General features: G+C 40.3%; 1 protein-coding gene across 1 annotated transcript; it reads right to left on the bottom strand.

Moving 5' to 3' along the window:
- Window positions 1–9,469: 9,469 nt before the first annotated feature.
- LOC133541497 (myeloid-associated differentiation marker-like) lies at window positions 9,470–10,606 on the bottom strand. The gene has a single exon (XM_061884941.1). The coding sequence runs from the start codon at window positions 10,604–10,606 to the stop codon at window positions 9,752–9,754; it is 855 nt and encodes a 284-aa protein (XP_061740925.1). The 3' UTR covers window positions 9,470–9,751.
- Window positions 10,607–14,633: the final 4,027 nt, after the last annotated feature.

The following is a 14,633-nucleotide window of genomic DNA, read 5'->3' as shown; positions in this document are numbered from 1 at the left end:
CAAAATTCTACTAAAACATTTTCATAGATTTGTGAGCGCCATGTGTAATGTTCGGCCGTATATTATACTGCCGAACTATGTAAAGCGCCTTGAGTCACTACAGAAAAAGCGCTATATAAATATAATTCACTTCACTTCTATATTTTCAATGGAACATATACAATTTTGGTGTTGTTTACTTGTGTCATATTGCAGTCTACATGTATGTCCTATGTGTAACTACTATCATATTGCAGTCCACACGTATCTCTTATGTGTGACTGCCATCTACTGGTCACATTTCTCATTTCACCATGTACCAAATAAAATGGCTTCAAGGCCGGTGAGCACAACCAAAATTATTATTTACATTAGGTGCACCGGGTTATAAGGCGCACTGTCCAGTTTTGAGAAAATGAAAGGATTTTAAGTGCACCTTATAGTCTCAAAAATACGGTATTCATTTATTATTATTTGTCATATAGTATTTATTATATTATTTTGTATTAATTATTATTATTTGTTTACTACTACTGTATATGATTGAATAACAATATAGCCAAGCTAAAACAGAAGGAAAAATCTGTTGGATTAATTGTAAATAAGTTATCTCATTTTATTCAAATATGATTGTTTTGTGCATTGAGTAGACAAGTAGAAAGGAAACTTGGTGTTAGATTGAATTTATGTTGACCCACCCACTCAAACGAGGAATTTGCAGATGGGCAAGAGCAATGCAGGAAGTTGTTAATCCTTTTATTGCTATGTATTTGCCTGCGTTTAGTTCTCACCACAGGGCAGAGGTGTGGACTCGAGTCACATGACTTGAACTTGAGTCAGACTCGAGTCATGAATTTGACTCCGAATAATGAAATTGCAACATTTATATTCTGAGTGTAAGCATATTTTTGAAAATCGAAAGAAGTGGTTGTTTCAAGGTGATGTGAGAATTTGAATAAAAATGTGATAAACACGAAAGAAATGTTGGATTAATTGTAAATAAGTTATCTCATTTTATCCAAATATGATTGTTTTGTGCATTGAGTAGACAAGTAGAAAGGAAACTTGGTGTTAGATTGAATTTAGGTTGACCTACCCACTTAAACGAGGAATTTGCAGATGGGCCAGAGCAATCCAGGAAGTTGCTAATCCTTTTATTGCTATGTATTTACCTGTGTTTAGTTCTCACCACAGGGGTTAGGTATCCAGCACAGCTGTAAATCCCCCTCCCTGAGTGCAGCTGTGTGTGCGTGTGTGTACTGCAGGGCTCCCCTAAATGAATTAAAAAGGCGAGGAGGCTGGAGAAAGTTTCAGAGTAAATTAGGAGCCTGTAACTGACAACTTGCTCCAGTTTCTCTCCTCGTACGTGAAAAGCAATCACTGGTTTGTCTTCTATTCTCTGTTTTTGTGTCTTTATAGTGTCTCATGGTATTTGACCCTGACAAAATCATTCAAACTTGCAAAGTAAACAAAAATGTTTTTTCAAATCATAACAAATGTAAATGAGTAACACAATAAAAGCATTTAAATAAATGAATTGATACCGCTTATTCCCTTCGTGGTCACGGGGGGCGCTGGAGCCTATCTCAGCTACAATCGGGCGGAAGGCAGTATACACCCTGGACAAGTCGCCACTTCATCGCAGGGCCAACACAGATAGACAGAAAACATTCACACTCACATTCACACACTAGGGCCGATTTAGTGTTGCTATTGATAAGAACTATTAGAATAAAAAGTAAGTCAAAATTCAGTTACATGGTAACTTGAAAATATTGAACATGTAAACAAAAGCATTTGAAATTGGCGCATTGCCTCATTCACACGTTTAGTTACTCGTTTACACTGTGTTCCTGTTAATGATACACATGAGCTCAAACAACTTAAAGGCCTACTGAAACCCACTACTACCGACCACGCAGTCTGATAGTTTATATATCAATGATGAAATATTAACATTGCAACACATGCCAGTACGGCCGGTTTAGTTTACTAAATTACAATTTTGAATTTCCCGCGGAGTTTCTTGTTGAAATTGTCACGGAATGATGACGCCTATGATGACACGTGCGTGTGACGTCTCGGGTTGGAGGGGACATATTAGCACAGCACCACTTGCGGCTAAAAGTCGTCTCTTTTCATCGGGCAATTACACATTATTCTGGGCATCTGTGTTGCTGAATCTTTTGCAATTTGTTCAATTAATAATGGAGAAGTCAAAGTAGAAAGATGGAGGTGGGAAGCTTTAGCCTTTAGCCACACAAACACACGGTGTTTCCTTGTTTAAAATTCCCGGAGGTGAAGCTTTACTATGGATCAGAGCGGTCAAGTGAACATGGATCCCGACCACTTGTCAACCGGCAGGTTTCGGTGAGAAAATTGTGGTAAAAAGTCGCCTCTTACCGGAGATCTGCGGAACTTGCGCCGTCCATGCAGCTGCCGTGACTTCTCTCAGACACTGGCGTCAACACACCCGTGGACACACCCCTCCGACCATCAGGTAATATTTAACTCACTAAAACACTAGCAACACAATAGGCAGATAAGGGATTTCCCAGAATTATCCTAGTAAATGTTTCTAAAAACATCTGAATTGCTCCCAATGCAATCGTTTTTTTTTTTTTTTTTTTTTATTTATTTATTTATTTTCTAGTCCTTCGCTATCAATATCATCAGCCACAAATCTTTCATTCTCGCTCAAATTAATGGGGTAATTGTTGTTTTCTCGGTCCGAATAGCTCTTTTTGTTGGAGGCTCCCATTAGAAACAATGTGAATATGTGACGAGCCCTCACACCGGTGACGTCATCGTCTGCTACTTCCGGTACAGGCAAGGCTTTTTATTAGCGACCAAAAGTTGCGAACTTTATCGTGGATGTTCTCTACTAAATCCTTTCAGCAAAAATATGGCAATATCGCGAATTGATCAAGTATGACACATAGAATGGACCTGCTATCCTCGTTTGAATAAGAAAATCTCATTTCAGTAGGCCTTTAAGCATCTAAAGTATCAATAATGTGATTTGAGAACAATATAGATCCGCACATCACTATTGTTCAGTAGATGTCTACTAGAGGTGGGAATCTTCGGGCACCTCTTGATTCAATTACGATTCAGGAGCCACGATTCGATTAAAAATCGATTATTGATGCATCTTTGATTTAGGTATATTGATGCAGTTTTACATTTCTTTTTGTTTTAACTTAAAGCGTTTATCATTTGCAACTTTAAAAACAGTGCATTTGCGATAAGAAACAGTTAAATCAATTCTCCCATTTATTAAATTAATGGAAATGTGTGCAAAACTGGAACCTAAAGAACTGGTCTGATCTCTCAGTGAGGTGGCTCACTGCAGTCAGACACATTTTAGAACTGTCTGCATTACTTTATTTACAATAAATAATTGATTATTGACATTTACTTATCAATTTTATAATCGTCCATGTCCGAATTGCGATGTATTTAAAAAATCGATTATTTTCCCACCTCAAATTTAAAAGTTAAAGTTAAAGTACCCAAGATTGTCACACACACACACGCACTAGGTTTGGTGAAATTAATATCTGTACTTGACCCATCACCCTTGATCACCCCCTGGTAGGTGAGGGGAGCAGTGAGCAGAAGCGGTGGCCGCGCCCGGGAATCATTTTTGGTGATTTACCTCCAATTCCAACCCTTGATGCTGAGTGCCAAGCAGGGAGGTAATGGGTCCCATTTTCATAATGTCTACCTGCCCTTAAAGGCCTACTGAAACCCACTACTACCCACCACGCAGTCTGATAGTTTATTTACCAATGATGAAATATTAACATTGCAACACATGCCAATACGGCCTTTTTAGTTTACTAAATTACAATTTTAAATTTCCCGGGAGTTTCGTCTTCGAAACGTCGTGTAGTGATGACGTGTACGCAAGACGTCACGGGTTTTTAGGAAGTATGAGCGCTGCGCACACACACAGCTAAATGTCGTCTGCTTTAATGGCATAATTATACAGTATTTTGGACATCTGTGTTGCTGAATCTTTTGCAATTTGTTCAATTAATATTGGAGAAGTTACAGTAGAAAGATGGAGTTGGGAAGCTTTAGCCTTTAGCCACACAAACACATGGTGATTCCTTGTTTAAAATTCCCGGAGGTGAAACTTTCCTATGGATTAGAGCGCGGTCAAGAGAACATGGATCCCAACCGAATGTCAACCAGCAGGTTTCAGTGAGAAAATTGTGGTTAAAAAATCAGTTCTTACCGGAGAAAAGCTGAGCTTGCCCCTTCCATAGCTGCCGTCGACTCCCCTGAGACACTGCGCGTTAAGACACCTGTGGAGACACCCTTCCGACTATCAGGTACTATTAAACTCACTAAAACACTAGCAACACAATAGAAAGATAAGGGATTTCCCAGAATTAACCTAGTAAATGTGTCTAAAAACATCGTAATCCGTCCCAAAGCAATCGCGTTTATTTTTTTTTCTACTCCGTCGCTATCAATATCCCCAAACACGAATCTTTCATCCTCGCTCAAATTAATGGGGAAATTGTCGTTCTCTCGGTCCGAATAGCACTTTTTGTTGGAGGCTCCCATTATAAACAATGTGAACATGTGAGGAGCCATCAAACATGTGACGTCATCGTCTGCGACTTCCGGTAAAGGCAGGGCTTTTCTGTCTGCACCGAAAGTTGCGAACTTTATCGTGGATGTTCTCTACTAAATCCTTTTTAGCAGAAATATGGCAATATCGCGAAATGATCATGTACGACACATAGAATGGACCTGCTATCCCCGTTTAAATAAGAAAATCTCATTTCAGTAGGCCTTTAAATACTGAATACATTACGGATTGAAACCAGTTTTTACTACAAGGGCTCTCTTTTGGTATCAAGTATGATGGAAACCGTTGAAAAACAATTCTGTGACTCTTTGTAATGACCACAAGCTAATAGCTGTTTGTCATTGAGGTGTTTTTATCTTCCCGCTGAGAATTCATACCTCATTAACTCAAAAAGCCGTCTGTCTTTAAAGTACCTTTCTATATCTGCTTTTACCATCCTCAATGTTTTAACTCTGAAGCCTTTGAGCTCTGCTGCTCCTTTTCACTTTTGGTTAGGGTCACCATAACTGGTGAGCGGTTGAAGAGGCTTTGACTCCATCTAGTGGCTATAAACTTAAGAGAATCAGGCATGCTCTGCAGTGGACATTTTTATTGGATATTTATTTTGTCAGATCTGCAATGAAGTGGCGACTTGTCCAGGGTGTACCCCGCCTTCCGCCCGATTGCAGGTGGGATAGGCTCCAGAGCCCCCGTGACCCCGAAGGGAATATGCGGTAGAAAATGGATGGATTTTGTCAGAGTTATGCATTTCAGGAATTAAGTAGCCCTGTTAATAGGGGTGTAACGGTAAAACTTTTTCACTTCCGATACAATGATGTCGTACTGGCCAATACGATATCAGCATGAACCATACTGTAGATAGAGTAGTACTTAAATTTACAAGCTTAATGAGATCGGTAGGTTGTGAATTCAAACCCCGGCCTAGTCATACCAAAGACTATAAAAATGGGACCCATTACCTCCCTGCTTGGCACTCAGCATCAAGGGTTGGAACTGGGGGTTAAATCAAAAAAAATGATTCCCGGGCGCGGCTACTGCTGCTGCCCACTGCTCCCCTCACCTCCCAGGGGTGATCAAGGGTGATGGGTCAAGTGCAGAGAATAATTTTGCCACACCTAGTGTGTGTGTGACTGTCATTGGTACTTTAACTTTTTAAATTTAATTGGTTCTGAGACGGAGCTCATAACTCAAAACACTTGTATCTCAAATCAACATCTCCCACTGAAATTTATTAAAATCAAATTAATTACTGCTTGTCAGTAGACATGAATAGTTTACACATGCATTTTAAAAAGAAAAACAAACTTTTTGATAAGTCTATTGTACAAAAACAATCCAATTTATTGTACCGTATTTTTCGGATTATTAGGTGCACTTAAAATCCTTTAATTTTCTCAAAACTCGACAGAGCGCCTTGTAACCCAGTGCGCCTAATGTACATAATAATTTTGTTTTTGCTTACTGACCTCAAAGCTATTTTATTTGGTACATGGTGAAATGATAAGTGTGACCAGTAGATGGCAGTCACACATAAGAGATACGTGTAGACTGCAATATGACTCAAGAAAACAACACAAAAATGTTATATGTTCCATTGAAAATATAGAATATGACAAACAGCACTCAAAAATCTATCAAATTGCTTTAGTACGGCTTTGGTAAGCTACGAAGCCGCAGCGCTTGATTGATTGTACCGTGCTTCAACATCTGAGTATTTATACGGTGTGTGTGTATAATGTAGGTGTCATGTCTTGTGATCATGTTTTGTTTAGTTATGTTCTGTTTTGTTTAAGACTCCTTTAGTTCCTGTGTATGCACCTCCCTGAGTTTGTTTTGGTTGTCATGGTTGCAAATTATGTTCACCTGTCTCTGATTAGTGTTCGGCCGCTCACCTGCTACCCGAGCACTAATCAGAGGCGTTATTTAAGCTTGTAGTTGCCAGGCAGTCGGCCTAGCGTCATTGTTGTTGTTCCATGCTCTGTTCATTCTCTTCATGCCATAGTTCATGCTTCATGCCCTGCATGTAAGTTTTGTTTATCCAAGTCACAGTTAGCAAGTTTTTCCATGTTCTTAGTTTTTTGTCTTTGTGGTAGTTTTTTTTAACCAAATTTGTTCTCCCCCTTGTGCGCGCCTTTAGTTTACACTTTTTTTTATAAATGATAAAATGATAAATGGTTTGTACTTGTATAGCGCTTTTCTACCTTCATGGTACTCAAAGCGCTTTGACACTACTTCCACATTTACCCATTCACACACACATTCACACACTGATGGGGGAGCTGCCATGCAAGGCGCTAACCAGCACCCATCAGGAGCAAGGGTGAAGTGTCTTGCTCAGGACACAACGGACGTGACGAGGTTGGTACTAGGTGGGAATTGAACCAAGGACCCTTGAGTTGCGCACGGCCACTCTCCCACTGCGCCACAATATGTATTTACCTTCACGCCATGTCCCGTCACCTTCCTTTGCATTACGGGGAAACAAACCACACCTTGTTCTGACAGTAGGACATATTATCCGGCGTTTTGTTTCGCAATATTATGCAAAAGAAACTTTTCTTAGCTTTTGGTACCTGCTGAAGTATATTTGGAATCAGCATAAATCCTGAAAATCTGCGCGCATCCACCTTTGTAGTCTGTGCGGACACCGTAATCGATAATCTTCCTCTTTTTCTCTATCTTCTTGTTATGGGACGTTCATCCTCCGCTGTTGCCATTTCTAATATCAAATAGTGTAAAGTTCTTACTTATATCTGTCAGTAAACTCGCGATGAAAGCACTAAAACATACCAGTGAAGTGAGTTTACATTATTCACCCAAGGAACTTCAGTTACTTGGGTGAATCCAAAGGAATTGATTAAAGTGGATCCCGACTTAAACAAGTTGAAAAACTTATTCAGGTGTTACCATTTTAGTGGTCAATTGTACGGAATATGTACTGTACTGTGAAATCTTCTAATAAAAGTTTCAATCAGTAAATCAATCAATCAGTTATTCGAGAGTTCCGGTCGGACGGTTTTTCACAGGACATATTTCCGGCGTTGTTGCACTTGTGAGCCATGGATGAGGAGAGGCTGCTCTGTTATTGATTGAAGTAAAGTCTGAATGTCATTAAAACGGTTAGCTCCATCTTCTGACACTTCTTCCACTATTGTCCTTGCACGCTACACCGCTACAATAAAGATGATGGGGAGAAGACGCTGTCAAAAGGGGGGGGCCATGTAAATAAAACCGCCCACAAAACGGCACATCCTGAAGCGACTGTCAAAAAGCGGCTTGAAGATGATCTGTAAAACATAATTTATAAATAAATGATAAATGGGTTGTACTTGTATAGCGCTTTTCTACCTTCAAGGTACTCAAAGCGCTTTGACATTACTTCCACATTTACCCATTCACACACACATTCACACACTGATGGAGGGAGCTGCCACGCAAGGCGCCAACCAGCACCCATCAGGAGCAAGGGTGAAGTGTCTTGCTCAGGACACAACGGACGTGACGAGGTTGGTACTAGGTGGGATTTGAACCAGGGACCCTCGGGTTGCGCACGGCCACTCTCCCACTGCGCCACGCCATTTTGACCAAATAACCACCATTACATGTTATGTAGACCACGAGGAAGTGTTTTACATTTAGAAAATATATATATATGACCCCTTTAATGTGCCCTATAATGCGGTGTGCCTTTTGTATGAAAATAGACCTGAATTGACCCGCTCATCGGCAGTCCGGTGTGCCCTATGGTCCGGAAAATATGGTAGATATACTGTATTTTTAAACAATTTGTTTTAATTGGAAAACCGGCACATCCAACTAAAATGTGCTTTGAGTGAAATAGCATAAACATATGTGTGTAGATTTTTTCTTCCGATTGTCAGTCATCAGGTCATATAACCCACAAAGGTTGAAACATCTTCAGCAAACAAGAACAGTCCAGTTGCCTCGGTTCAATCTTTGTTGTTGGTGTAAAACTCTTTTCACAAAATTACAAAACTTCCAAAAGAAATGAGGTCTACCAGCCCTGCAAGCTGTCCCTTGTTTCCTTTTCAAGGAGCCGGCAACCCTACTGCCTATATACGTATGTGTTTGTGCCAAAAGTGTGTTTATACATTTTTGTGTTTGCGAACCTTACAAAAATGCACCTGATTCTAGTAAAACTCACAAAAATACATCATTCCAGGCATTCTTTGACATTTTGCATGTTTGGTTTAAGAGTTATGTTTGAATACATTTTTTATCGCTTTTTTCGCATTATCTCATGGGATTCTAAGAACATTACTGTCATATTGAGTAAAAAACTAATAAAGGATAGGCGTACATGAGTTTTACTACTTCACACCGCTTTCAGATATAGAAAACTATGCATTGTTTTCCTTTTGTGTGTTTTATGGTTTCTACTGTATGTCTGTACTTTGCAGTATTTTACTTGGTAGCACTTTTATATGGGGAACATATTGACCGTTAATTAGTTTCTTATCAACATGCAATTTAGTAACATATTGGCTCTTAATTAGTCATTATTAAGTACTTATTAATGCCTTATTAAGTGCTTATTAAAGCCTTATTCTGCATGGCCTTATTATACAACTAGTAAGCCATTAACTAAGAGTCTTAGTTAGTCTTAACCCTAACCCTCTAACCCCAACCCTATCCCTAACCTGTTAATAAGCAACTAATTAATGGTGAATATGTTCCCCATACCAAAGTGTTACCTTTTATTTTTACATTTTATGAAACAAACTACTACTAATACAATTCAGAGACTGATAAATAAGGTACACAGCACTGGTAATATTAAATATATAGAATAATTTATAATAACACATTTTATTTGTAAAGTGAAATGTTCTCTTAAAAAGGAAGTGACTTGTTCAACCCTGGTTATGACACACTTTCACACCCATAATGATATGTAATGATTTACAGAGGTAATAAAATGAGCACTATATTATTACATGGGCCATTAGATTCTTCTCATTGGTTCAGGATACATAGTTTTAAAAGCTATTTATCTTCCCAGTTTTAGGCAGTAATCATATCTTTTAGTCATTCACTAGAACCAAACATGCATGTGCAGTATGTCATTTCATGGAAAAAACAAAAGATGCGTTATCGCTTACAACCTTTTGTGCACACAACACTTCAATGATTGTCATTTTTTTAAGTGTGACTCGCTGCAGACCACAAAAGCCGTATGGAGTAGACGCAGTCCAGGGTGTAAACACAGAAGTTGAGGATAGTCATGAAGGTGACCACCACCAGTTTATCCCACGAACACAAGAAACCACAGTTCGGGGGTCTTGCGTTGTTTGAGAAGCTATAAAGAGGCCAGATCACCATAGCTGTCATGTACATCACCGCTGCTAAAACGTCATACACGACCACCATCTTGTCAAAGAACGGTAACCGCGAGGTCAGTTGTCCGACAGTGAGCAGGATGATAAGCATGGCCAAGATGAAGCACAAGGAGTACACGGCCACACACCACTGCATTTCAGGGGTGCCTGAGAACTGGCTGCTCTCCAGAGACGTGAAGATAAGGCAGGCCAGGAAAATCTCCAGCATTTTCAACAAACCAGGCAACGTGGAGAGGAAGCCACGGATTTCCCCACTCGGACGAAGCCGAGTCAGAATCACCTCGCCAACGAACACCCCGGAGCACACCCACGCTACCACAGAGGCACCGATCTCCAGGTGACATACACCGCAGGTGAAAAAAGTGGGGTAAATGACTGCGGCGGCCAGGCACATGAGGCTCGCCAGCATGGCGAAGGCGGTGGTGAAGTCATCCCAGGCAAAGGGTAACTTGGTGCTGAAGGTGGTGAACTCAAAAATGACGATGAGGAGGGTGAAGAAGAAGCAGAAGCACCAGGTGAACATGCACCATGCCCAGTAAGGAGAAGGGACATACCCCACTGATGCCACCAGGCTAAAAGTCATACAGGTTAGGACGATGGCCATCAACCGCAGGATGCCCACCGGCTGGGTGAGGGAGTGGACATCAATGTGTGTCATTTCTTAATCAGCTGTAGTCACTTTTTGCAATTGTCCTCTGTCTGAAATCTTCCCCGAATATCCTCCAAAACACCAAAATAGTTTCTAAACCAAAAGGAAATCCTTGTCACTGAGAGCCGCATGGTCTGTGTTCTTGAAAACCCAAATGCCGGTTGCAGGGCGTGTACTCAAACGTAGCATCTTAGGCTTATCTGTGCAGTTTATGGCCCTCGGTTCACGTCGTTCATTGGACACCAGCTGGTTGTTATCACGCTCACATCAAGACACACTCACACTGGACTCTGGTCCTCCTGCCTCATTCACAGTCTTATCAGCGACATAGTTCATCTGCGCCTCATCTATCATGCGACATTATCTCTTATAAGGGATGGCCCGATAAAACGGCGTGATAGACACATAGTCAATAGCAATATTAAATGTCTTCAATAAAACAGTCGCTGTATATATTCATATTTTTTGATCGGAAAAAAACAGAAATAACGAAGCATGGTTCGTTGTATGAAGTCACTCGCGCTCTGGGAACCCAGGAAACGGGAAGCGTCACTGAGCAGGGTTAGGGACATGATAACAGCCAATCATGTAACAGTATCAACTACCAAGATTGGTTGCCTCGTCTTTCTGTCTCACTGTGGCAGTGTGGATTCTCTGCATGGAGTATGAAGAGAAACTGTGACATCTTAAAATATATCAACTCAATAACAGAGACTTGTCTTTGGTTTTGTCGGTGGTTTTAATTCAGACGCTGCGGCAACATCCTGACATTTCAAATGTGTCGGGTTAATTAGTTGCTTATCAAACTACTCTGTGTAGTGTTCAATAGCTTATACACTACTGCCATCTAGTGTCTCAAAACTGAAATTAACTTCAAATCCATCCATCCATCCATTTTCTTTCGCTTATCCGAGATCAGGTCACGGAGGCTGCAGCCTAAGCAGAGAATCCCAGACTTCCCTCTCCCCAGCCACTTTGTCCACCTCCTCGCGGGGGATCCCGGGGCGTTCCCAGGCCAGCCGGGAGACAAAGTCTTCCCAACGTGCCCTAAACACCTCTTTAGGGAGGCGTTCGGGTGGCATCCTGACCAGATGCCCGAACCACCTCATCTGTCTCCTCTCGATGTGGAGGAGCAACGGCTTTACTCTGAGCTCCCTACCGGATGACAGAGCTTCTCACCCTATCTCTAAGGGAGAGCCCCGCCACCCGGCGGAGGAAACTCATTTTGGCCGCTTGTACCTGAGATCTTGTCCTTTCGGTCATAACCAAAAGCTCATGACCACAGGTGAAGATGGGAACGTAGATCGACCGGTAAATTGAGAGCTTTGCCTTTCAGCTCAACTCCTTCTTCACCACAATAGATCCATACAGCGTCCTCATTACTGAAGACGCTGCACCGATCCACCTGTCGATCTCACAATCCACTCTTCCCTCACTCGTGAACAAGACTCCGAGGTACTTGAACTCCTCCACATGGGGCAAGATCTCTTCCCCAACTTGGATCGACTGCTTTTATTGGACCCACCTTAGCTGCGCTCATCCTACCTGGCTACCAGTCACCTTCACCACTGATAAATAGCACCCTTCGTACGTTGGAAATTGCATTACTGTATTTATTGGCAGGTTTCAATAAGTCTTGAAAAATATCAAAAATGATCAGTGATACAGTTTTCAGCCATAACGCCCAGCCCTATGTCATATCAGAGCTGAGATTGACAGAATGCTCAAACTTAGCCATTTCAACTTTGGCACAGTTTGGCGGAAATTGGAACCAAGTGTCACCTCGCCATGGAGGTGAAGCTATTTTTGCTGATAAAGGTAATGATTTCTCCGCCGCAGGTTCACATGCGGAAACGTTACAACTTTTACTTCCTCTATTTAGTCAAGTTTAATGTATTTTCTGTGCGGAGCCAAGGACTGAACCAAATAGTGATGGGTTGATGAGGCGTCATGTAGCGTTTCGACACATTGCAAAACTGTATTGATACTGTGTCAATACTGTGTCACTAAATACTGACATCTGCTGGACATTAAACATCCCTACAGGCAACATATGGACCTACTCAACTGACACTGATTTTATGACCTTGTATATACAATAATATAAACCAAGTCATTGTATTTCATTTAGGATTATTTCATATCTTCATTTAAATAAAATTTTTTTTAATATTTTTTAGATACAGTCAATAAATAATGTGAACATGTATCAGAACATGGAAATATAAGAGAACGTGTTGTGAATGAGGATACTTGTGGACTGGGAATTGTTTTATTTTTTTACATGCGCTCTGAATACGCACTGTTGATTGATTGATTGATTGATTGAAACTTTTATTAGTAGATTGCACAGTTCAGTACATATTCCGTAAAATTGACCACTAAATGGTAACACCCGAATGAGTCGGGGTCCGTGTTAATCAATTCATGGTAAAAACGTAATGAGCTGGATTTGAACCAGTGCCCTAAGGCAGTGGTTCTCAACCTTTTTTCAGTGATGTACCCCCTGTGAACATTTTTGTAATTCAAGTACCCCCTAATCAGATCAAAGCATTTTTGGTTGGAAAAAAGAGATAAAGAAGTAAAATACAGCACTATGTTATCAGTGTCTGATTTATTAAATTGTATAACAGTGCAAAATATTGCTCATTTGTAGTGGTCTTTCTTGAACTATTTGGAAAAAAAAGATATAAAAATAACTAAAAACTTGTTGAAAAATACACAAGTGATTTAATTATAATTAAAGATTTCTACACATAGAAGTAATCATCAACTTAAAGTGCCCTCTTTGGGGATTGTAATAGAGATCCATCTGGATTCATGAACTTAATTCTAAACATTTCTTCACAAAAAAAGAAATCTTTAACATCAATATTTATGGAACATGTCCACAAAAAATCTAGCTGTCAACACTGAATATTGCATTGTTGTATTTTTTTTCAAAGTTTATGAACTTACATTCATATTTTGTTGAAGTATTATTCAATAAAAATATTTATAAAGGATTTTTGAATTGCTGCTATTTTTAGAATATTTTTAAAAAAATCTCACGTACGCCTTGGCATACCTTCAAGTACCCCCAGGGGTACGCGTACCCCCATTTGAGAACCACTGCCCTAAGGAACTCAGTATAAGCAATTACAGCCCTCCACTCTACCAACTGAGCTATCGAAGGGATTAGCTGTTACCGCTTTTTAATGTAACCAGATGGTTGTGTGGGTGGGACAATGCTGGGTGATGAGGCAGAAGAAGCAAAGCAGCTTGTTAAAACTTTAGCTTACAAAAAACCCGTACTGAAACGGTTCAATACAAATACACGTACCGTTACAGCCCTACTAACAGATCGAGCAGAAACTTTGAGAGAACAGGATGAAACGACAAGAAAATGAAGACAAATACCTTTTTTCCGATATACAGTAAGATCAAAATATTCCCACAGGGCAGAAATCTTTTTTTTTTTGCCTGAGGCTGCTCCATGATCTCCGACGACGATAAATGACAAATGACCAACGACAGAAGTGCGGCGATTCTGTGGGCAGCAGCATCTCGTTGACAGATTCACTTCATTATAAACACAGGTTGGCGCGCAGGTGCCAGTGCGACACAGTTTGCGTATCGGTCACTTGACCAAAACAGCTCATGATCGGTCACGTGACTTTCTAAAAGCGTTACGCGCACCGGCACAGGGTTTCGCTCTATGAGCTCGATGCATGCGCCGATGCATCGGTGTTGCCGGACCAAACATTAGTACCAAACAATCCAATCTCTAGCACGTCAATGGGTTATGTGTTATACTTGTAGAGCAATTTACTACCTTCAAGGTACTCAAAGCGCTTTGACACTATTTCCACATTCACCCATTCACACACTGATGACACACACATTGTTTATCAAAATGGTTTTGAGGGTTTTTTTTAAGTGAAAAAAGTGTATATTTATTTATATATTCATATATATGTATGTGAATTAATATATATTTATTTATATACATGTAAGTGTATATATGTGTGTATAAATGTATATGTATTTATATATA

This window comes from Nerophis ophidion, linkage group LG23, assembly GCF_033978795.1.
Source record: "Nerophis ophidion isolate RoL-2023_Sa linkage group LG23, RoL_Noph_v1.0, whole genome shotgun sequence".
Lineage (NCBI taxonomy): Eukaryota > Metazoa > Chordata > Actinopteri > Syngnathiformes > Syngnathidae > Nerophis > Nerophis ophidion.
The sequence above is the reverse complement of the archived record's forward strand: the minus strand, read 5'-3'. Positions and strand labels throughout refer to the sequence as shown.